This window comes from Tyto alba, unplaced genomic scaffold, assembly GCF_018691265.1.
Source record: "Tyto alba isolate M040663 unplaced genomic scaffold, T.alba_DEE_v4.0 Super-Scaffold_2, whole genome shotgun sequence".
Classification (NCBI taxonomy): domain Eukaryota; kingdom Metazoa; phylum Chordata; class Aves; order Strigiformes; family Tytonidae; genus Tyto; species Tyto alba.
The window spans coordinates 33309829-33334732 of record NW_024881282.1 but is presented as its reverse complement, the minus strand read 5'-3'; the positions used below and the strand labels follow the sequence as shown (position 1 = coordinate 33334732).

General features: G+C 48.5%; 1 protein-coding gene across 1 annotated transcript; it reads left to right on the top strand.

The window, feature by feature from the left end:
• The first annotated feature begins 216 nt into the window (after window positions 1-216).
• On the top strand, window positions 217-23323 carry CSNK1E (casein kinase 1 epsilon). Its single transcript, XM_032996869.2, has 11 exons — window positions 217-481; window positions 4586-4673; window positions 10603-10713; window positions 10876-11024; window positions 11708-11936; window positions 18257-18427; window positions 19983-20131; window positions 20565-20757; window positions 20849-20988; window positions 21327-21392; window positions 21926-23323. Exons 2-10 carry the CDS (start codon window positions 4598-4600, stop codon window positions 21357-21359), a joined length of 1251 nt encoding a protein of 416 aa, XP_032852760.1. The 5' UTR covers window positions 217-481; window positions 4586-4597; the 3' UTR covers window positions 21360-21392; window positions 21926-23323.
• The last annotated feature ends 1581 nt before the right edge of the window (window positions 23324-24904 follow it).

The following is a 24904-nucleotide window of genomic DNA, read 5'->3' as shown; positions in this document are numbered from 1 at the left end:
GGCGGCTGCTGAAATGAAACATCCCCCCCCAAAAAACCACCCTGGGGCGGGCAGACCTCCCCCCCGCCGGGCCTGAAGGGGCCCGCCGGGCGGGAGGGCAGCGGGAACGGTGGCGGGCGGTTGCGCCTTTAACGGCGGGCGGAGGAGGAGGAGGAGAAGGAGGAGGAGGAGGAGGAGGAGGAGGAGAAGAAGGAGGGCCGGGGCTGTGCTGGGTGACATCAGTGGGTTTGGCTCCGGGGCTCAATGGAAACTGGGTGAGCGCCGGGCTGTGCCGAGCACACGCCGGCTGGAGGGGACGGCGAGCGGGCGGGAGGCGGCAGGCAGCGCCGCGCCGCGCCGAGCCGAGCCGAGCGAAGGAGGGACGCGCCGGGCACGGCCGCCACCAGCCCTCCCCAATCCTCCGTCATCCTTCCAGCCGCGGCCGCCTGGCCCCCTGACAGCCGGCGGAGCAGCAGCCCCACACGGCCCCCTTCCCGTCAGGGTGGGTATGGGGGGCGCCTGCCTCCATCTTGGGGCGCAAACCCCGGGGGAAAGGCGGCCCCTCCGGCTCTTTGTGTGCGCGGAGGGAGGGGGAGGGGGCGGGGGAGGGGAGGGCAGGGCGCGATGCGCTGGGCTGGGGGGTGGGGGGGGACAGCGGGGGACAAAAGCCCTTTATGTGGGGGCGCGGGGAGGGGGTCGCCCCCTCCAGCGGCGGCGGATTTTGGGGGGGGGGGGGGTGTGTGTGGGGTGGGGTGGGGTGGGGAACACGGCTTCCCCCCCTCCCCTTCCCTTCCCGTTCTCCCCCTGCCCGGGCCCTGCTGGGGGGACCGGGGCGAGCGGGGAGGGGGCGCCGTGCCGTTCTCGGCGGGGGGTCGCCCCCCGGGTGATTGAAAACACCACCCCCCCACCACCACCCTCCCGCTCACTGATGCTCCTTGTCTCCTTCCCCAGCCCCCCTCATCGCCTGTTTCGGGGGGCGGGGGGGGGGCTGTGTGTGGGGGGCTCGGTGTTTCCTTTTGTGCGGGGTGGGGGGGGCAGTCGGGGCGGGGGTCCGCGGCCGGGAGCGGGGGGGGGGGGGGGCACGGCGGGGAGAAGTTCAGCGCCGTTCCCGGGGGTGGCTGCTTTTTGTTACCTACCCGGAAAAATAACAGCCCGGGTAAGACTGTCTTCGCGTAGTGTTTTGCCTGTAGGGGGTGGGGGTGTAAGGGACATATTATTATTTTTTTGTTTCTCCCTGTTTTTCTGTTGTGGCTATTTCTTCCTCAAATGTAGTCCAAATGCTCTGTACGTGGGGTGTCTCTTCCCCCAACCCCCCATTTTATTTGCTACTCCCCTTTTTGTAAGAGTGAAAGGGTCTGGAGGGGTTGGGTGCTTTGCATTCCAATCAAAATGTAATTTTTCTCTTTTCCCTTCCCGTTTTTAAGCCAGTTCAAATTACTGTTTTGCCAGCCTCTTTCTTTATTCCCTTCACACACACACACAGACACACACACACACACAAAAAGCCATGTAAAGCCTTTATGGTCTGTGGGCAAAGCAGCCCTCGCTCCCCACACTTCCACCGAACGCCAGAGCGGTGCTGGGCTCACCAGCCTCCATTATGGAGCCGTGGATTTGGTTTTGCGTGGCCTTTGCTAGCCAGGGCATCTTCTCACTCCCGACCCCCTCAAGCGGGACCGAGGTGGCCTTCCTGGCTCCCCCCTGAGATGGTCCCCGCGTCTTTGGTCCCCATCAGTGCTGGCACAGCAGTGTGAGATCAACTCTTATCGTGTGTTTATATAATGGCCTTTGTGCCTGTACGTGGGTATTTTATATTATATAAAGGGGCTTGGTGCAAAATGGTGTGTGTGGGGAAGCAGCGCTGGTGGCTGGATAGTATTTTTTTTTTTTTTTTTGGAGGCTGTGTAGTATATTGTAGGTGTCTGTGTCATGTTGGATATTCACGTATGCAAACGCTCATGCAGAGCACACACTCACTTTGAGATTGTATGTGTGTTAATCCCTTATGGAAAACTAAATGGTTTAACTAAATGATTGCCCTGCAGCCCCTGGGAACGCTGCCTTGGCTGGAGAGTGCAGGAAGGGTGGCAGAGTGGGGGGGTTAAGCTTGCTGGGGGGGGTGTGTGCGAGGGAGGGCTTTTTAAATTTTACACCTATAAATAATATATAGAGTAATATAAATTTAATCTATAATAATATAAATTTTACATGTAAAATTTCCCTTCTTTTTCTTGTAATAGTAGACCTGAAGATCAGATGCTAAGGGCGGAAGCTGTAGATGGTGGGGGAACGTGTGTGAAGTAGAAGCAAATGTGGTAGATGTTTGAACTCCTGGAGCAGTTGCTGGGGGGTGGGATGTGTGTGTCCTGCCCCCTTACCATGAATCCAGGCTGTTGCACTCTGGCTGTCCTCCACCCAGGTTTTTTAAGCACACTTGTGTGTGTGTGTGTGTGTTGCGGGGGAGATAAGGCAAAATGACAGCTGTGTGAGACCATGATTTTTCACTCCATTATCCTGCTTCCCCGCTTCCACCCCTCGCCCTGGAGCATTTTTTAGATTCCCCTTTGGAGCCTGTTGCTTAATCAGCTAGAAGGGCTGCTGCCTCATTGTGTGAGAAACCCTTCTTAACCTGGCTCCTGCCTGTCCCAGAAGGGTGGGACCCAATTTAGGCTCGGGACAGTGGTGTTGCAGAGCAGTAACCGCTGTGCCCTGGTGTGGAGGGGACCCTGCTGGGACCTGTTGCCCGGCCTCTCCAGCTTGCTCGGCTCTGCTTGCCCCAGCTGGGAGCTGAGCTCAAGTGGAAGTGCTCAGGGTTCTCAGGCCTGGGCAGACATGGCCACGGAGGAAGGAGATTTGAGCGCTGTCTTCCTGACAGTGGTGTGACGGGTTCCTGGGGACACAGACCTTTGATCGTTTATTGGAGTAGGAGTGTAAGCAAGTCAGATGTATGTTAATGTGGTTATACAGAACAGCAGGCAGCGGATAAAAATCATGTCTGCTGCGCCCTCACCCAGGTATGCCTGCCTCCTGGTTCAGTTCCCAAGGCTCTGCCTACGTTCCTTGTAGTAAGAAAGTCAGAAATAGCCACAGGGTTTTGTAGACTTTAGACACACAGAAACCCACATGCATAAGTAAATACTAGGTGAGGGGACTCCACCTCTAAGTGTTTTTGTGTGTGGTTTCTGGTGACTGAAGCTATGCTTTCAGGGTTCACAATGTCCCTTGAATGCCTTGATAGGATTATTTCCCTGTATGTTTCCGTAGCCCATCCATTCCTCTTTCTGTAATCCCATCTCCTGGGGCAGGAGAATCAGCTCTGGGTTTATAGTATGCCCAGAATCCTGTAGCTGGGATTACTTTTTTTGTGCTTGTGTCTCACAAGGCTATTCCTCCCTTCTTTCCTGCAGTGATGCTTCCTTCCCAGTGAGCTCCAGCAAGGGAAAGTTCCTCTCACCTACTTGTGAAAACATGAATCATTCCTCACCTTTCCTGTCCCCAACAGGCTCTGTGTCTGCATTTTGCACGCTAATAATGTGGCATTGCATAAATTAGGAGTGTGGCAGATCCCTCTCAAAGGAGACGCGTTGGCTGTCTCAGGAAGAGCAGTGGTTCCTAGAGTAAGTCGGTGGCCATGGAAGAGGCAAGGGAAAGGGGGCTGTTAACAGGGGCACTGCTGGAGCTGTGTTTGGCCTGAAGTGGTTGCAGCAGAAGTTGAGGTTGGCAGGGAGAACAAACTCTGTGGCCGTGGTCCTTCCACCTAGTTGGTTTTCTATGGAAGGTGAGTAAGCTAAGCCTGGGCATGTTGATGTGGCACAGCAGGTCAAAGGGTTAGCTAATCACCTCAGGGAAAGGGCTGAGGGAAGGCCTGAGCTGCTAAAAACAAACAGCTGGCACACCTAGGTAGGCAACAGAGACAGAGGGACTCAGATAGACTGAAGGAGGTTGTGATCCCATCAGTAGAAGCGTGTGGAGATAAGCAAGTGGCATTCCTAGTCAGTGTGCGCCTCGCAGGGTTCAGTTCAGTGAGATGTCTCCTCCCTGTGCCGACCACTCCTTGGGTCAGTGGAGTTGCTTGTTCCTAGCAGTCTGTCTCTTGCAGTCCTTGGGTCCTGTGCTTCACTGTCACCAAAGTGCTGGTCTAGGACTGGGCCAGAGAGCGTTCCTTTTACGGGTTTATGATGCCTGTCCCTTCTGGTGCCTCGTGTGGTTATCACTGTCCAGGTTCCAGGTCCTGTAGGTTACATGTAGTACCACCGTCTCTTCATGGTAGTGTGAAGCGATCACCCATTGAAACCTTCTTAGGAGGGACTTCCTCCCCGCCCCTAGAATCTGAACAAAATGGTGGGGAGGAGATTCAGTCCTTCTTCATGCCCATAATGGGAACATGGAAAACATTCTTGAAGGGGTCATGTTCCTGCAGTGTTTCTAGCTCACGCTGTCTCTGGACATCCAGGAGGTCAGGGGAGGGGATAGAGGCTGTGTGGAAAGTGAAGTATTTAAACTGTACCTGGCCTCTGGGTGAAGTGGGGAGGTCTCTTCTGTAGTCTTAGATGATTCACTTCCTGTTCCTGCTCTGACGCTGTGCTTTCTGTGCTTCTTTTCTCAGCACGACTGAACCATGGAGCTTCGAGTGGGGAACAAATACCGGCTGGGCAGAAAGATTGGCAGCGGTTCGTTTGGAGACATTTACCTAGGTGAGTGTGAGTCTCTGTCCTTCCACCTGCGAAGTTGCCTTCCTCAATCGTGTCATTGTTCTGGGGTTGCTTTTCTTGCCTGTTCATATTTGTGGGCAGCACGTAATTTTAGAAGTGGTGGAGAGGAAAAGAACTTCAAGGAATACTGCTAGCTGCCGTGCGTCTTCTGATGGCAAAGAAAGTGGAATGAGCTCAGCTTTGTCTCACAAATATTGGACACACAGTAGTGTTTGATCAGATTGATTTAGATTCGGACTATTTAGGGCATATTTGTCATACGCCCTACTCCAGGTCTCTCACCTCTCTTGAGCACACCTTGGGGGGTGTGTGTGTGTATAAACTCTGGAAAGAGTGGGTGGTGGAAAGGGAGGAGATGGCCATTCCTTCAGGGTAGAAGGAATAAAGTTTTGGGAATACTGATAGTGGAAGAGGTGTTTCAGCACCTGTGAGAGGTCTGAGACCAGGAGGTGTAAAACAGGTCAATGAGGCTGGCCTAGTTAAAGTCCCAGGGCCCAGATATGTTAGATCTGTAATGGGATTTAGAGTTAATGTCTGGCATGACCTGGGCTGGGAGCTCAAAGGACAGAGCCCATGAGATGCTCTGTTTCCTGTTACCATGGCAGGTCACTTAGGGAGAAGCTCTTCCAAGCCAGCATGCTGATGAGTAGGTATGTGCCCTGATGCTTTGCCTGCTGATGTTTTTATTGGCTCAAACCATGTGGGGCCAGTGGCCAGACTACCTAGTAGCCTGACCGATCCCTCCATGAAAGCTGGTGTGGCTTTACCTATCATCTAGTTCTCACCTTGGCTGTAGTCCTGCAGGCCAGTAGAATTATTGTCCACTCCCTTCTTGGTGTTTGCACCCTTTGGGTACTTGCACATGGTCGTCATGTGCTCCTTGGCTTTTAATTAGCTCAGTTGAGTTGTATTTTGCTTCCCAGTACCTCCACCACTCCTCACTCTTGCTGCTCCTTCAATTTTTCCCAGTTTGTTCATCTGCTGAGCAGCTTGGAGCCCACACAGCATTCGAGGTGTGGCATTTCCAGTGTCTGGCAGTAAAGGGCTACCCTTGAGTGATCTGTAATGTGATGCCTCTGCATAGACTGCTTTGGGTCTCCTTGGCTTCCCCCATCACCAACACTGTATCAGGTTGCAGAATTGGCCTTAGCGCACTGTCAGCTGTATTGTAGGTGATCTCTTCTAGGTTCAGCAACATCTTCCCATCCCTCCCCAAGTTCCTTTCGTTGAATACCTCTAGTTCAGATTACTTTACCCTGTGTTTGTAAATCACCTGTTTTCTACCTCTAGCTTTTATCTCTAGTTCCCCCTTGCTTTATTATTCTTTCTTGATTGGTGTTGGCAGCTTCTCTTGATTAAGTATCCTGTGGGAATCATCAGTGGCAGACTTTGTTGCTACCTTTATCCAGAGCTTGAACAAAAATAATAAATAATGGATCTGGGATCCCAATTCCACTGTGTGCTGCCTTTACTGCAGCCTACTCCTGTATGCCACTCCTGTGTAGCCTTCCAGCCAGTTAATGTCTTGGGTAACAGTGCTTTTAATTCGCAGGTGCTAGGGATTGAGGGGTGATAGCCCTGGCACCGTATTTTCCACCTGTGCTAGGGCTTGAAGCCTTTCAGGCCTTCTCTAGGACAGTATAAATTGTCAGGATCTTGCAAAACATCTGGGGTACACATGGAGGAAGAAGGGAGATACTGAATGGAAAGAGCCGATATTGTATTCCTCTGCACCACATAACAGGTTGTCTACTGGTGCTGGAGGGGGGCATGGAAAACAGGCTCTGGTGAAGGGGTTGTGCCTGCCTTACCTGTCACCAAACAACATGAGAGTCAGGAAGCCCCAGTGCCCTAGTGTGGTGAGCACAGCGGGATGCCTCCAGCTGCCGAGTTCAACCAAGTTACTTGAATGCAGTATCAAAGCCCTTGTGATGTTATTGAGGTGCAAGCCAGCATGTTTTGAAGCAGTGATAGCGAGACTTCTTGGAGCCTGGGTGACTCCCCAGCCTGGAGGGATTGGGCATGGAGTCTCTGATGGTGCGTCTGGAGGACGCTTGCGCTCAGGCTGTCCTCTCACGGTCTGCTCTGCAGACAGAGGGACTCATTCACGGGGACTTCTCTACTGCACCGGATCCACCTCACAGTTCCCTCTCTTGATAATAGTGTGGAGACAGAGCAGAGACAGACAAGCCTTGTCTGTCTCTGGAGGCTGCATGGCTTATCCTCACCTCTTTCAGGATGTTAGTACCTTCACCTGCTTTGTAATCGGTAGTGGGTACTGTGTGCTATGCTCTTTGGGTTTTGTTTTTGGGTTTTCCTGTCAGAAGAAAACTTGAATTTCTACGTGGATGGACCCCTGTTAATTCTTGTCTGGGGCTTAGAGCGTAATGCCTTGCTTCCATGCCCTGCCTTGGGAACAGGTGAGCTAGGGGGGCATATTCTCCCCATGTTGGCTTGGGAGGGTGGGAAATGAGATCAGGCTGCCCGTGGACCTTGGCTAGCCCATTTGCCTCTCAAAATGCTCACTCAAAAGAACAAACCCCAGTTTGCAGAGGAATTGTGGAGACCTTTTGGGGGGAGAGGTGCTTTGTCAGAGGTGTTGGCCAAGAGGCAGGGCCGGGTTGCTGGATGTGGGTAGGAGCCTTTGGGGCTGGGATCCACTGGAGCGGGCATTGGCAGTGGAGAGGAGCTGGGGATGGTGGGGCAGACAAAGCATGCTGGGACCTGTGCTGGTTGGGGACAGTTCCTGGTGGCAGACTCCTCCCTTGCTGGGAGGGGAGTGCCTTCCCTTTGTTTCCTGGCCTGTTAACTCTCTCTTGCCCTATCTGACTTCTTCCATCTGTTCTCATCCCTCCATTCTTCCTGCGCCAGGGGGGGACGTGCCTGTTGGCTTGCATGATGTGCAAGGAGGGCGGTGTTTATTGTATCAGACATGCAGCAAGGTTTCCACTCCGAAAAGATCCTGTTTAGCCAGTGACATCCTCTGTCCCCGGGGCCCCGTTTCAAACAGCTCGTGATGAATGAGTTGAATTTGTGCAGCCCCCACAGCGGAGCGAGACTGGGGGTGGATGTTAGGAATTATCCCCAATCCTACATACGTCTCTCGAGTGGCTGAAGCAAAGCAGGCTCTGCTGTGCTTGTCTGAAACGTGGTACTTACCATTCTGGAGAGGGAGTGGAGAACTGTTGCTTTTGTACTTGTATCTTTAAAATAGATGGTGGTTAGAGCATGGAACAAAGGATCAGAGAGACTTCCGCCAATGAATTCCCTCCTTGCTTGTGATGATCTCAGTCTGGGCAGATCTCTAGCCAAAAAATGGTAGAGGGAGCAACCTGAAGACATACGGGGGCTTGGGGAGGGGGTGAGCCTAAAGTGTTCATCTGGTGACCCCCTCATTAAAGAAGAGCTCCTCATTAGGTCTGATTAGTCCTACTTTTGCTGTTCCAGCCCACAGAGTTGTTTCTTCTTTTTCTAAGAGACTGACACCTGTATCTGAGCTATGGAGAGTGTGGGGCTGAAGGCCATGTTGATAATTTGAATGGCATACTCACATTTTGCAGAATCTTTAGTTTTCTTGATGCTTACCCCTTCTTTCCCTTTTCCTGCTTTACATGCTCACAGATAACACACCCCACCTGCAGACAGCCTTGTAGAGGAGTGAATCGTCGTCTTCCTAAACACATAGGGTAACGTGGAATTGAGAACTCATTTATTTTTCCACGGTTTAACTTCCGGGAGTAGGGTTCATTCAAAATGCTACTGCTGCCAAAAGTCAGCAAGACTTATTGCATGTGTGTCAGCAGATGGACTAGGAGAGGGAAAAATTCCCCCCAGGGAACAGACACGGGAGCTGCTGCAGAGTATGTGGAGGAAAGTCTTCACAAAGGCATGGGAAAGAGAGAAGGGAAGGAAGGGTTCTCAGCTAGTTGGATGTCCTGGGTGTTTCCGTGCTGAATGAGGAGTAATGGTTGAACACTAATTTCAAAGGTAGATACTAGTCTAGGGTGACATTCTTACTGTGATCTGAGCCCCTTTTCCAGTTCTTTTCCTCCTTGCGCTCCTGATGCTTGTAAGAAGGATCCTGTGGTAGAGTGAAGGGAATGTACAGACTTGCTTTGCTGGCCAGCAGTTTAAGTGGAAAATGTCAGCATCTTCCCAAAAGTAACTATGGGACAAATGGCTCTAGCTCTCAGGATGGCTTTTTCCCTTTCCCTTCTCCTGGCTCTTGAGTAAAAACACTTATTAAATTCATCCTACTGCTCCTCCTTCCCCTCCCTCAGAGCACCCTAAATAATTCCTCTCCCTCCTTAGTGTTTACAGCCTTCAAATATTTGCAGACTGTTGTCATGTCCCATTCTTCCTCCCCACCCTTCTTAGTTGTATCTCTTGTCTATGTTACATATTTAGCTCTTTTAATCTTCCTTAGTAAATCAATCCCTCTAGGCCCTGATCGTTTTTGTTCCTCTCTTACAAATTCCTAGCAGCTTGTCTGTCTCGACCCGGCGCTGTAGTATCTAGATGACGTCTTTTTGCTAGCAGGCAGCTCTTGGCTAACTTTGTGTACAAGCCAGAACTCTTCAACAGGAGATGGATCTCCTTGGGATCAGGCCGGAGAAAGGATCCAGTTGTGTGAACACTTCCGTTTTTTCTTTGGTCCTTGGATCTAGAGGTGGTGTGTGAAAGAGGATGGATGGGGACATCTATCTGCAGCTGTCCTTGTGGACTCTGGAAATCTTCTCACAGGGATCAGGAGGCATGAATTAAACAGACCTATCAAAACTAGCTATGAGATAACTACAAAACATCACCTTTGACTCCACATCATGTTTGGCATGCATGTTTGTTTTATGACAGTGCCCATAAGCTGTTGTTGATCAGAGCTGGTCTCTGATTTGTGTTTGAGTGCAACTTTTAACACTTCCAGATACAAGGAAGGGCTTGTCTGTGTGCATGTGAGGCAGGCATGGGAGGAGGGGAGAGAGAAGCAAGTCTTGAGTGTCATTCCCGTGATCTGTGTACAGATCTTCATTCTTTCCATTTTAGGATGATGTGAAACATCTGGAATCCTCTCAGCTAGTATGAGAGAAAGACCAGCCTGTTCCTCCTTTGACAGTGCGCTTTGGGACCAGAGTGCTGGCTTTCGTGGCTGGCAGCTCAGCTCTTTTCAGAAAGAAGCGCGTGGGGTGGTGTTTTTATGTCACTAGCAATACCTTCAACAAAGGCGTCTGAGTAGCTTAATTCAGTACCGGATTCAGTTTATTTCTTCATGCTTCTAATATAGGATATAGCAAATGTTTCTGTGTTGGCAAAAGATAAAGGTATTATTAAAGCCCTCAGGAGAGGGAGAAGCTGGAGATTTGGGAATTGTCTGTATTGAGCAGGTCAGGGCTGTGGAGAAACCAGAGGTAGCTGGGAATGTTAGCAATGTCTCCTCCTGAACTAATTGGCTCTGTTGAAACGATGTACCTGAGGTAACCAGTAATTTTGCTCTGGAAGAGGTACTCCATATCACTGCCTGGGGGGTTGGCTTGAGTTCAGGGGCTAAGTGTATGATCAGGGACAGCTAAAACTTCTACTCAGTTTAGGTCCTGCTGATACATACAGATTGACCTCCCAAAGTCTGGCATTTTTTGAGATAACGAAGCAGTTAACACAGTGTAGGAGTGTCGTTCTAGCCTGGCTGCAGGATCAGAGTTGGTTTCTTGTTCATGTGCTGCTTTCTCAGCTTGCCTTTGCAAACGGCAGGGCTGGAAGCTCTGTATGAAGCTGAAGTGGCTGAATCTCATTTCTGTCACAGAGAATAAATTTCAGGGCAAATCTTAAGGTTTTGGCATCTGTATGGGCCTTGTTAAAAGTGTTTAGCTTCAGTGGAAGCTTGTACAATCTTCATTTCACCCTCATTTCTATGCAGGAGCCAATATTGCGACTGGTGAAGAGGTGGCCATCAAACTGGAATGTGTCAAAACCAAGCACCCCCAGCTCCACATTGAAAGCAAGTTCTACAAGATGATGCAGGGAGGAGGTGAGATGGGGAGGAAGGGATGGGGCTGGGGGAGTGGTTGAAGGAGGAAATTATTCTGGAGGGCCTTAGAAAGGAAATTATTTGGTGTTACATATGATCATCTCAGCAGGGGATGCAGCAGTTTTCCTCCATTCCATGGGTTTAATCTTTCTCTTTCCCCAGTGGGTATCCCCTCCATTAAGTGGTGTGGAGCAGAGGGGGACTATAATGTGATGGTGATGGAGCTCTTGGGGCCCAGCCTGGAAGATCTCTTCAACTTCTGTTCCCGCAAATTTAGTCTCAAGACAGTTCTGCTTCTGGCAGACCAGATGGTGAGTTTCCTCTGAAGCATTTGTGCCTACTCTCTTTTTCCATGCCTTCCCCCCCCATCCTCTCTGCTTAAGAACTGCTATATCCCAGGCTTTTTTCCTTTAGCAGCGACTGCCAGGTTTCTATATCTTGATGAAGCTGTGGGCCTGGAATCTAGGCACTGCTGGCTTTTCTTGATCTCCATCCCTTCTTCCTTCTCCTGCTGCTTACCCTGTATTAGCATTGCATGCATAGATGCTTTTGCCTGTGTGATGAATGACTGGCATCGCTAACTATCTTGACTCAACTGACTGTGCCCTGAGTTTAAGACCATTAGCTGTTGTGGACCCTCTGCTTTCTCAAACTGGCTAAGTTTGAAAGTTGACTGGTGTCAAAACTGAAGCTCAAAGTTCTAGTCCGTACGAACTTGGTTCCCATCCTTCTTTGTGATGCCAATGGTGACCTCCTCAGATGGAGGACTGGGCTGGTGTGCAGGGTTTAATTCCATCTCCATTCTTCATCTCCAGATCCTTCTGCCTCTAGAGGGTGTCTTTTTCCTTGGCTGTATCTCTGATATTCTCTGCAAAATGTCCCTTACCCCTGCTCTAACAGGCCAGTGTCCTGGACAGGGTACTTTTTTTAACAGATGCAGTTATGATAAGTTACCGTCTCACTCTTTATTTATTTATTTATTCCCATCTTCCAGATCAGCCGTATTGAGTACATTCATTCCAAGAACTTCATCCACCGGGATGTGAAGCCAGACAACTTCCTTATGGGCCTCGGCAAAAAAGGCAACCTAGTATACATCATTGATTTTGGTTTGGCCAAGAAGTATCGAGACGCCCGGACCCACCAGCACATCCCTTACCGGGAAAACAAGAATCTGACTGGCACAGCCCGTTATGCCTCTATCAACACCCACCTGGGAATTGGTGAGTCTGCTGTTGCTCCTTGGTGAGGCTTTCCAGGAGAGGTAGTGTGTCCCCAGGAGGAGGGGGTTGGGTTCTGTGCCTGGCTCTGCTGCTGACCTGTGAGATGGTGGGTAAATAACCATTAGGCCTGTGTTACCTCACCTGCCTTTTGTGGCACTCTGAGCTCCTGAATTGTCTACTGGTATGTGTTTTTAGTACAGAGGAGCCCTATTTCAGCAGCAAGGCTGTGACCTCCCTGACTTTACTGCTACTAACTCTGCCTTGCATGGTTTTTGCAAGCTGATTAGGTATGTAAAGGAGACATTCGCAGGCACTGAGCCTTTAGGGATATGTGCAATTGAAACCTCTCTTGTTGACGACTGAGTGCCTTCCTCAGTGATTATTCTGTAGCTGTCAGAGCTGGAGAATACAGGCCCACTGCAGTATGGTGATACTCCTGTTACTTACCACTGAGGATGGGGACGGCCATGTGCTGGAAATGTACCAGAAGCTGAAACAAGGGGAGGCTTCCTACTGCCTGGACATACAAGTTTTGTGATTGAGGATTGCTGTCATGGGCCTTCAGAATATGTGTGTGTCTATGAACCATGCTGCCCCGTTCACCACAGAGAGACTGAGGCAGCTTTAGTGAGGGAGGGCTCTGCCCTTAGTGTCTGTGACTAGTACTGTGGGGATAAAACTAGGCTGGGAAAGAGTGATGAGAGTTCCGCCAGGTCTTCTGCTGGTGGTGGCCAATCTCCCAGGTTTTGTAAAAATTTTGTGCAGTTTAGTACCCACTGCACTTAAACCTCCTGAAGTCACCCAAACTCTTGTCCTTCGAATAAGCCCCTGATGCACAATGCCTGGTTGCTGTGAGGAACAGAAGTGAAAACCTCTTGCAGTTTTGTCTTCTATTCCCTGAGCAGATACTATTCTCCAATGTGTGACCTTTTTCCCCTGCTTGGGCTAAACTTTGTCCACAGTGCGAGATTCTTAGTTAACATAGGGTCTGTTCTGAGCAGGCTGACTCGATTCTGCTATTGGTTGTCAAATCCAAAGAGCAGAAACACTGAAGCTGCCCTGCCTGTGGACCCGGGAAGGTATCTTCTGTGCTTGCAACTCAGTTCATACCTCTGGGAGAGCTTATTCTTAAATGCATAAGCTGGGAATTTGAAAATCAGAGCAAGGAGCTCAAACCTTTTGAACTAACAGCTGCTGCAGGATTTCATGTCCTCATTCTTCCTAGGGAAAGCTTCCCATTCTCCCCTCTTGCAGATGGTTTCTCAGAAATCTGGAGTCAAGACTTGACCTGCAGAAAATAAAGCAGTTTCCCACTGTCTTTGTTGCTTAATACTGGATAACAATAGACTGAAAATGCTTTATTTATATCAAAATGGGGAGTGTTGTGTGGTGAGAGTGGGCTGTGATCTTCTGACCTCTTCCATGTAGTAAAAATAGTTCTCGTAGGGCTTTCTGAGTTGGTCTTCTGTATTTTGGCTTGACCTGCTTATATTTAACTGACTCTTCATTGAATTCTCAAGCCAAGATTTCCACAGCCGTGGTAACTGCCACGAGGAGACATGCACAAAATAATTCTCGCTACTATGTCTGTCGACTGTTTTGTGTGTGCCTGTTCTGTCTGAACTGGTCACGAGAGGCTAAATGTCTGGTTGTGGGGTTGTGATTTTTTTTTTTGAAGGACTTAATTATTCATCCCACCCCAACTTAGCCCTTTACTACTGGTGCTTGTCTTGTGTATCAGGATGAACAAACAATGTCTGAACACTAATCTGAGGGCAAATCATATATGCCATTGGTTTGAGCACAGCCATCAGTCTCTCCGTGCCCTTTGCTTTGCAAAGATCTGGGCACGAGTTACTCTGTGCAACAGGTCTTGGTTGTATTATCTACATGTTGCAGATAGTTCCCCTGAATGGCATAAAGGTAACATGACTGGCCCAGAGAAAAGGGGATGGGGGTGTCAGGGCCGCAGCTGGAGTTCCTGTTTCTCAAGACCTTGCCACAGGGTGTAGGACAGACACGTTTGTGAGTTAGCAGCATTGCCATGGGAACCATCACTCTGAATTTTTTGACTTTTCAAAGACTAAATTCTCTGTCTTAATGTTACATTAATGCGGTTTAGGGAGAGGGAAGGAACCAGGTGCCGGGGTATTCATGTGATGGGAATAGCAAATGAATAAATGCCTTTATTTGAATGTGCAAGCTAAGGGTTGGGCATTCCAATGTCTGGAGGAAACACATTCTTTTCCCAGTGACCGGGTGAAAAAGTAGGAGGCGAGATCGGGGAGGGTTTCCACAGCTGGAGACTTGCTGTTGGGGGAGTCATTGGACTGGGCAGGCTTTGGTTCATGCATTCCAGTCAATTTTCACATGCTCTGGGGATGATAGTCCCTTGCACCCTCTGGAGCTTTTAAAGTCTGAAATAGATGCCCAGGGGTGCCCAGGAGACAGCCTTGGAAGAAGCCTGGTGGGCTCTGTCTGGATAGCAGGAGACTGAGGGCAGTTCCTCTCCAAATGCGTATCTTATCTGCCATCAGTGTAGGCTGTCCAGAGCATATTCTGCTCGTTCTGCCCTCTGTCACCCATTCCATATTTTTGTGTGTCTTTAAAGGCTGTTGCCATGCAGTGGGGAATGAAAGGGGAAGTGTAGTCCCAGCGTGTGCAAAATCAGATCTGAGTATGTAGTCAGGAAAACATCAGTTGGTTCAGATGGCTTGCAGCTGTGCCGGCCCCAGTGAAGACAGCTGATTTCTAGGGAGTCCTGAATGGGGACAGCATTACTTTGGATAGGAGCGAGTTGGGGGGAAGCATTATCCTAGGGGACCAGGAGGCACTTTACACTACAAAGAAACAAGTTTTGTCACAAACCTTACATCCGAGACAACCAGTCCTCAGTCTCCTGTCTTTGCCCAAATGTGTCTTCCCCAGGTAACTCACCATCCTGCTGCTGACTCAGTTCCTTCTGAGGACCCTGCTTTGGGAAGGGAGTGAGGGTGTGGGCTGGCTGGGAGCCTCCCTGGGAGTGGGAGGGAACTGGCAGCAGATTGCTTGCAGAGTGGGTTGGGTTTGAGAGGTCATGCTGGGTTGCGTGGGAAGGCAACTTTGTATTTTTTATTGGAAGGGGTTTTGTGAGTGAGGGAGGAAAAGGAGGAGTGTCTTATAGAAGTAGCAGTCCCCTGTCTACTGTAGGAGAGTTGAAGTTGCAATAAAATGGAGAGAGGAAGCATGATGTGGTGTCACAGGTCATGACTATAATCCTGCTTTTGGATTGACTGTCACTGGGCATGCATTCACGTCACTTATGTTTCTCTTTCTCTTCTCAAACTGTAAAGTGAGATCTTTGCCTGCGTCCCAGGCATGCTGTAAGAGTTAGTCAATGATTGTCAGGCTTCTAAAAGTGGAAAGTAGAGAGGTTAAATAATATTTTTGGTGTGTAGAGGTGAACTTTTTTTCCTAACTAACTAGTTACTCCACTTCTGCTGTCTAATGTTATCTAGTATCCTGTGGCTGCTGGTGTATGAGGCCAGGAAAAAAAAAATAAAGAAACTTGAAGATAGCTTGGGGATGTGTAATAGTAACTGAAGATGAAACAAAGAAATGGGATGTAGGAACTGTTGTTCGTCACTGTCATCCAACATTTAATTCAGGATCTTGTAGTTAGGGTTACAGGTGAAAGCTACTATGTTTTGAGGTAGCTTCTGCTTCAGGCTCCTCATGGATTTGAATCTCACTGAAATTGTTTGAGTGGGCTGCAGTGACCACATGTACCTGAGAAATGATACTTCAGGGATGCAACACAATCAGAAACTTATCATTCAGCATTTTAATAATTGAGTGTCCTGCTTACAGGTTTTTTTTTTTCATTGATCATATTGCTGTGTTAAGGAATAGTTAAGATGTGTTTGCATGCATGCAATAGATCCTAGTGATCTGCTCAGTTTGGTTTTGTAACCCCTCTCCTTGCGTCCAGTAAGGACGTGTAGCATCCCCCCACTGACTTGTCTCCCTAACCTCAAGCGTCTAATCCTGGCCTTCCCCAGATCACTAGGACTCTGCTTAGACACACAGTCATGGAATGTCTCATGTTCTGGGTGGGGTCAGTGGCTGTGCTCAAAGCTCCTGTGCTCCATGCAAGTGGAGGTGTGTGATCCAGCCTACCTTAAGCAGTATGGAGTTCAAGCAAGATTTTGGAGGCAAGATCCCGATTTATTTCTAAAAGGCTGATTTGTCTATTCACTAGATTCTTCTGGTTCCTACCTTGCCTTTTCCTACTCCTCTGAGGGGCACTTCTGTGCTTTAGAAGGGGAACCCACAGTTACAGGCTTTAAAGCTACAGCATGGAATAAGTCAGGGGCTGGCAAATTGCAGGATTGAGGTTATCTTCATCACCTGTGCTTTCAGGCCCTGGATGTGTGTTCTGATTCCCATTTCCACAGGCTTCCTGTCTCAGGATGTAGGTCATTATCAAATATTATTTAGTTTTATTTATTTGGTATTCATAGTGTGTAATCGCAGCCCTCTGAGAGTACATGTATCCCCGCCTTAGGCTAAATGCAAAACTGGGTTTCTTTTCCCTTCTCCCTTCATAGCATCTAAACATCTTCCAGCCACTCATGTAGTTATCTTTGGCAGCAGCCTGATAAGATTAGGAAGTATTAGTCCTTTTAAAGTGGGCAACTTGAGGCAGTAAGTTAGTGAGGTCAAAAAATGGTGTTATTTCTGCATTCTCCAAGCAGGATGCTTTGGGGATCTGCATGTCTGCTTTCCCTTCTACTCCTCTGTTAGAGCATGGTGTTTTTATGGCATTTCATCCGCTTTGAACCAAAGGCTCTCTCCTCTCAGTTATGGAGTGATGACACCCTCCTTTTCTTCTACAACCACAGTGGTTTTTTTTCCACCCAGTATTTTTAATTTGCCAGGCCTTCTAATCCTCAAACGCAAGGAGGTAATGAAAGGCATGGAGAAGAAAGGCCCATGGTGACCCACAGCTTGCGTTGGTACATCTGGACATCTAGATCTGTGACCTGTTACAGCTACTCCTTCATCAGGGTTCAGTTCAGCTGGCAGAGTAAGGGGTAGCTGTAGTAATCTACCGGCCTTTGGATGAGGTCAGGTGGTAGCACGTAACCAATACTGAGAATTAACCCACAGACCAATACATAATCTGCAGCATCTTCTAGGACACAGCACTGACTCTGGCAAAATGCGCTGTAGTAGTAAATGAATCTAAAAGACGAATCTCTAGTCTTTCCTCTACCCTTGTGCTCTCTCTCAAGCCGTATTTTGCCTCTCTGTTATTGATGTAAGTTGTTGTTCTCTTCAAGATGTAAAATATTTTCTTCGCAGTGTTTATTTTATTTTATTTGTAAGCATGTTGGAGGAGCTGGGAGGAGTTTCACAAGTTAACCGATCAACATTTTCAGTTGCTGAGATTCTGTACCAACTCCATTTTGAGCTAACTTGCAACTTAAAATGGCGTGGCCATTCCAGAGAACAAGTTCAATGTGGAATGTTTTTGTTGGGGAAACCATTTTATTTTTTGTTTTGTAAATAAGCATCTAAAAGCGAGCCCTTAAGGGCAACCCTTGCCCTGACTAGAGTTGGTAGTGATGCCAGTTACATAGTCATTCCTCGTTTGAAGGGGAACCTTTTGTTCAAAGTATACCTCTGTATTCATGCTTATTTCCTCCACAGCTTGAAAAATGCCACCAATCCAGAAAGATCTTTGCACAGTATTACATGTTAGGCTTCTCTGAACTATCAACAAAGTCATTTACCACGAGAAGGGGTCACTAGTTCCTAGTTTCTAACTTGTGTAAAGAGTATCAGCAGGTTAATTAGAAGATGTGTTCAAAAGGGTTGTGTTGGGCTTACCTCTGTTAGCTTTGTCTTTCCGTGACTACCTCTGCCATGACTAATCCTCAGGGTGAAGTATCATTCTGGGTGGAGAAGTGTAGGTGCCCTTCCTCTGGGACTGGGAAGAGCCAAGTAGTAGGCAGTGTCACTGCAGCACTACTCGAGCGGTTGAATTCTTGTGTGAATTAAGGTTTGTCCAAGTGAGGAGGTAGTCAGAGTAATTACTCATTTATGAAGTGGGCTGGGCTGTATGGGGCGAGGAGCACTTCAACTCCTGCAGTATGAACGTCCCTCCAGGAATTTGTACTGGAATGTCTTCTACAAGTTTGTCCATCCATAGAAATCTACCAAAGAAGAGAGGGGGGTTGTTTCTTTTGTTCCTTGTTCATCTCCAAAGCTGTATGATTGCCAAAACAGTTTTGGTTGCTGCTCACTCCTTGCCCCTTCGTAACTTCTTCCAACAGAACAAAGTCGCCGTGATGACCTGGAGAGCCTGGGCTACGTGCTTATGTATTTCAACCTGGGGTCGCTGCCCTGGCAGGGCCTCAAGGCTGCCACAAAGCGCCAAAAGTACGAGAGGATCAGCGAGAAAAAGATGTCAACACCCATTGAGGTGCTCTGCAAAGGGTACCCTTGTAAGTGCTCTCATCTTGATGGCTGTCTTGTCTGGTGCATGGCTTGCTCTTCTCCTGAAACCCCACGGAGTCTTGAGTCCTGAAGGGCAGTGGCCAGTACCCCCAGACCAGGATGTACTGTTGACACCAGTGATGAGAAGGTTAAGAGACCGGTGGTGATAAGGTTCTGGTTCAGAAGTAGGAAATGTAGACGTTTCTGTGGGGAGTCAAGTCTTGTTGTAATAAGGGCATGAGGGTGCTGAGAAGGATCTTTAGGACCTCAGAAATAGTCTGGAAGAGGGCTCAGCAGTGAGGTGAGAAGGTATGCTGATGATCCTGAGTTATTCTGGGTAACAAGGGCTGAGTGTGATGAATCCCAGAAATAACTGGACAATGAAGTGGCAAATGCAGTTCTTTGTAGGTACATATGCAGTAATGTATGTGAGGGGAGAGTAGAAGGCTTGGTCCTCATGTCACGTGCAGAATAGTAGGCTCTGAGCTGACCAGTGCCACTCATCAGTGAGCTGTTGCAGCTACAACAGGTGGTTCTATGAAAGCATCAACTTTTTGCTTAGTGGCTGTTGGGGAAAGCAGATGGGGTGTTAGGAATTACTAGGAAAGAAAAGAAGCCCAAACAGTGTGCATAAATCCATGGCCCACTCGTACCTTGCATGCACTGTGCAGCTCTGGTCCATCACACTATTTCAAAAGTGATGCAGTAGAACAGGAAAAAGGCCCAGGAAAGGCCAGAAGGGTGATCAGAGGTGAGGTGATTTCTATACAAGTAATGAGTTTGCCGGAGCCTGGAAAAGAGGTGATAAGTGAGATGATGAAAGTCTACATTCTTGTTATGCCTCCAGAAGTTTGAATGGGAGCTGATTTGGTGGTCCCAGTTCTTGTACTGTATCGTAAGAGAAACAAAGCTGGTTCCCACTAGCTTCAAAACAAAATGATGTGGTTCTTCACACAGCCAGTAGTAGATCCATGGAACTCCTTCCCAGAAGATATTGCGGATACTTAAAGCTTAAAGGAGTTCAAGGAGAGATTGGACAAATATGTGGAAGTGAGGTCCACTGAGGGTTACTAAATAATTAGAAACCACATCCAGATCAAGAAGTTCCCTGAGCTGAAAGTAGGTGGAAGCTGGGCTAATGTCAATGGAAGTGTCGGACGTGCTTGCCCCAGTCTTTCTCCTCTGTAGCTGTCTGCTGCTGACCACTGCTTAAGACAGGCTGTTGAACTAGGAGGCCATCTGGTCTGAGCTGAGCTTCCCAAAATTCATTCAGTAGGCCTGCATTCATACTCTCTTTCAGCAGGCTCTGTGACTTGCTACCTCTTGCTTGGAAAAGCAGCCAGCAAAAAATAGATGAATGAGCATTTCCTCTGGTAAATATAGGGATGGGGTTTTCTTGGTGGCCAAAGCACTGCAACCAGCAGGCTCCGGTTTGGTTACACAGCTCTGTGTTTGTGCCATCCTGGTCCAGCATGCTGCTGCTGAAAGGCTGTGGTGGTTCCACGGTGGGACTTTGGGGGGTTGAATGGTGTTCAACAACCAACTATTCTCTGCTCCTTCCAGCTGAGTTTTCGACATACCTCAACTTCTGCCGCTCACTGAGGTTTGATGATAAACCCGACTACTCGTACCTGCGGCAGCTCTTCCGCAACCTCTTCCACCGCCAAGGCTTCTCCTATGACTACGTCTTTGACTGGAACATGCTTAAATTTGTGAGTCTGTGTGGTGAAAGGGCTGGAGGGACAGGGGTTGATTTCTATCACAGTGATGGAAAAATCATGGAAAAGAGGCAGAGTTGTTTGATGGTGCTAAATACTGTTGTATTATTGAGCGTGTCTGATGTAACGTGTGTCAATAGATCTATAGGTAGGTAGAGATAATTTTTCAGGAGGGAACTCTGTTTGGAGGCAGGACACTGTTGTGGCTTGCAGTAACAGCTGTAGTACTATATACTTTCTTCCCTGTTTCCTCCTGGAAGAAAATGATGCCCTTTCTGGGTGGAGTGGAAGATGGGGGAGCGGAATGTGTTTTGGGGGTGGAGCTCTGCTTTCTTGGTGTGATGGCGCATAGTGTGTTTTCTGTCTGGGGCTGCTGCTGTCTCTCCTGCCTGACAGCCACGAGCAGTGTGGGGATTTATCTCCTCAGGGAGCAGCCCGGAACCCTGAGGATATGGATCGGGAGCGGCGAGAGCATGAGCGAGAAGAAAGGATGGGGCAACTTCGGGGGTCTGCCACGCGAGCGCTGCCCCCCGGCCCACCTGCTGGAGCCACTGCCAACCGTCTTCGCAATGTCACTGAGCCCATGGCCTCCACTCCCACCTCCCGAATCCAACAGTCTGGTGAGCTGGGGGAGGGTGCCACCCCTGTCACTGGGTGGAAACTAAAAACTATTGACTGATATTCTTGTTTCACGTTTCTCTGCCCCAACAGGAAACACATCCCCCCGAGCAATCTCGAGAGTGGACAGGGAGCGGAAGGTCAGCATGAGGTTACACCGAGGAGCTCCTGCCAACGTCTCCTCGTCTGACCTCACAGGACGGCAAGAAGTGTCACGGATTTCAGCATCACAGGTGAGTGCCTGCTGCGACATTAGTGGCCTTGGCCTGGATCTCCCAGATGGGCCCCACAGCGGTTTTTACCTGATCTGCTGGAGCTGACGTGAGCCTGAAGCTTCTAGTGTGGCGAGGGGAGTGGTACCGAGTTAGGCCTCCACTCTTCAGTTACATATTTTATGGAGGCCATGCTCAGTGCTGTCTTCTTAGCTCTGCTTTGCTTGGAGTAAGCCTTCATCTGGTTTTCTTCCAGACCGCAGTGGTCCTGAGAGAAACGTGCCACCTCTCTGTTTTGATGTCCTTTGTGCCTTTTTCTTCTTTTCCATCCCTTACCTACTCTTCTTTTTCTCTTATAGACAAGTGTGCCATTTGATCACCTTGGGAAGTGAGGAGCAATTGCCACTGGACCAGTGTTTGCTTAGGTGAGCTTGTCCTCATGTCTGGGATCCCCCAAGGAGAAAATTTCTGGCATTAGGGATTAGGTTATGGCTTTGACGTTGCTGTGGGGGATTGGTGTATTTCCTTTCCCTTTGCCTTACTTTGAGATGTTTTTTGGCTTCAGAAGGAAGAGTAAAGTCAGCTGCCAAAACCCTGAGGGAATAGATTATCTTGGTTATGAAGGTAGCTTCCATTTCTCCAGGAAGGTAGGGAAGGTGGAGAAGGTGCTAGGCCAGGGAGTCGTTTCTTTAGTTCCTAATGAATGCTTTTCTGCCATTGATAGCATTGGGGAGGAGGGTGCTGAGCATGTAATCAAGTGTGTGAGACTTTGCAGAGTTAGCGAGTGCCTCTTGTAGAGTAGATGACAGTAGCTGGACAAGGTAACTCCAAGGGGTGGCAGGAGTGTAGAAGAAAGGGCTGATTTAATTTGTTATACTCCAGTTGGCATTGGAAGCACTGGGAATAGCCTTTTCTCCTAACGCCTCTTCCCTTTTTCTCTTTTTAATTCTCTTTCTAGTGTCTTCACTGTATTTTTCTTTTAAAAAACAAAAAACCCAAAAAACAAACAAAAACCTAAAAAAGACAAAAAACACACACACAAAAAAAAAAAAAAAAAACGACAGAATTTCTTTTTGCCAACGACGAGGAGTCGAGCTGTGCCCCTGTGCTGGCGTGAGCCGTTTCCAAGGGGGCTGCCTACGTCCCCCAGCGCGAGCGCCTTCGAGAAGCTGACGACGCAGGAGCGGTGCGGGAAGACCTCCGCTGCCCCCCCAGCCCCACCCTGGCCCTACTGCTGTCCCTACTGGCTACCCCCAGTTCCCTCTCCTGCCTCTGCTCCTGGTTTTGGTTTCTCTCTTTTTTTTTTTTTTTTTCCCCCCTTCTTGGATACCTTCTCCTGCTTTTTTTTTTTTAATTATTATTTTCAAATCATATGGTTTCTAGCCATATAAATTTTAACTTTGCTCTCTCTTTTTTCTGAGGGCAAGGGATGGTGGGGGGTGTGGTTTTTTGTTTGGTTGTTTTTTTTGTTTTTGTCTTTTGTTTTTTTCAGGAGCCTTATGGGCCAGGAGGGAATCAGATTCCAGCCACACTTGATGGTAGAAGTCTGATTTTTATTATCATAACAGAATTTATTTTATCAAGCATTAAATGAATTTTAAGCTGTGAGGGGAATTGTGGCAACAGCCTAATAATTGACTCGGGCTTCCTTTCCTTGGATGGCTTCTCTGCGTTTTTTTTTTTTTTTTTTTTTTGGCTGTCGGGTGAAGTGCCAGACTTCCCTGATCCGAGCAATCCTCACACACCAAGGGATCTCTGTGGAGAGGCACCTGGTCCCATGGAGGATGAGAAGGCTGGAGCTTAAATACAGGGAGAAATACACTTCCCATCCGTGCAGTGGGGTCTTTTTTCGTCTGGCTGTGCGTGTTTTTCTATTTTTTTTTTTTTTTTTTAAATTAAAACTTGTTTTAATTCCTGCGGAGAGAGTGTGGGACTTGAGGAGAAGAGGGTGGCACACAGAAACTGAAGTTTGGTGTTTTCAGTGTGATGGTTCTTGCTCTCTCCTTCCCTCATGCAAACCCAAGTAAGATTCACCGTACATGCACAATCCCTTCCTGCCCTCTCCCACCTGTCTCCTCCCTCCTTCCCCCCCGACTTTAGTTGTTTTTACATATAATTTAGGAATACTCAAGCTGCTTTGTGGCACTTGGGGCTTTGAAACACAATGATCACCACTGCGACCTATGGCCTGTAGCAGACACACTGTCACTGTAGTGTGGAGCCGATGGGTTGTTGGCAGGGCGGGGAGGGTGGGGTTAGTCTTCGTTTTGTTTGTTTTTATCCTTTCTATTTAACACTTTATTTTTCCTCCCTATTTTTTTCCTAATTTATTTACCCCTCTTACTGTCTCTCTCTTTTTTTTTTTTTTTTTTTTTAATTAAAGAGCAAAACTTTTTATTACTTTGTAATTTAAAAAAACAAAAAAAAACCTGAAGAACTTTGGGGGGGATTTTGTACTTTTTTCCTGTGTAAATATTGGACTTTTTTGAGCTTTATCGTGGTTGTTAATTTGAAGTAATAAAGTAGAAAATGATAAAGTGATGCCAGCATCTGTCATTTCTTCTTCCCTGGCATCCTTGCTGGGAGTGACATCTTACACCCAGGAAGCACTGTTTTGTGGCTGAACCTGTTCGTCAGTTCCAGGAACAAGTTTGATCAGAATTACTGGAAAAAAAGGCACAGGGCTGGAGCACCTAAAAATAAATCTGAGCTGATCTCTGCAGTTGCAGCCTTGGAACAGCGAAAGCTATGTGAAATCTGATTCAGGATCTCTTGGTTCCTGGATTTGAGCCTCCGGCGTCCCGTGCGTCCGGCCTTCAGGAGGAGAGGGATGGGACCTTTCCACACCATTGGCTCTGGGTGTGCACCGAATTCGGCAGAGGTGGACCCTGGGTTTTGTGTTTTCTTGCTTTCTTCTGTCCTTAAATCATGGAGGAAGGGGAAGGAAGAGGCGTCAGAGCAGCAGCCCTGAGCGCCTGAGGACAGCACTGTGCCTGCCGTGAACATGCTGCACTCCCTGCGAAGTGGCACCTGCTGCTTTGGTGTCCGTGGTGGTGCGGTTTCTTTGCGTTTCTCTTCCTTTGGTTGCCTGACCTGTCTGGCAGTAAATTACTGAATTTTAATTATTGATTTATTTCTAAATTGCTGCACCTATAGTTAACACTTCCCTGCCTGTTCCTTGCAGGCTGCGTAAAACTCCTGAAATTGAATTTTCAGAAACACCTGCTGGGAATAAATGATGGATCTTCTTGACTTTGCAAGTTCCTTCCAAGCCTGTTCTCTGCCAGCTGAGCAGGAAGAGCTGCTCCTTCGTTTGCCTGCTGTGTGGGCCTTCCAGCTGCTCCGATGAGAGAGGTGGAGCAGGAGGAAAGCGAAGAGGAGGGTAGTTCGGGGCATGGCATATTGTCCTTTTGCCTCTATCACGCCTTGGGCCTGCCTCCATTTTGAGTGTAGCTTTGAGGGATCAGAGCGAAACTGGACTTTTTTTCCCCTCTAAATCTTGATTGCCGTGAGAAAGAGGAACGTCGCTTATGTGGAAGCCACCACCCACCTCCCCCCCCCCCGTGCTTTTGCTCCCCCGCAGGGCTGCGGAGGCAGCAGAGCCGTGAGCCGGCTGGTGGATTCAGGGGAGGTTGTGGGCGGATTCAGGGGAGGTTGTGGGCAGGAGCTCTGTTTTGGGGGAACCACGGCCATTTTGGGTGCATCTGTGTTTTGAAAGGTTTAAATGTGTTTAAAAGGCACATTGCCCCTCTATGGAAGCGGGAGAAAGTGTCATCAAACACATCCCGGGTGGGATATTGCCCTCCTCTTGCTAACACGGTCCTCCATGCAAGCATGGTTTTTGGGGCTTTTTTAAGTTTTAAAATCCCTTGTTGTGGCTTGGGTAGAAGTACAGCTTTGATTTCCACCACCTACGTGTATGTTTTAACTCCGAGTT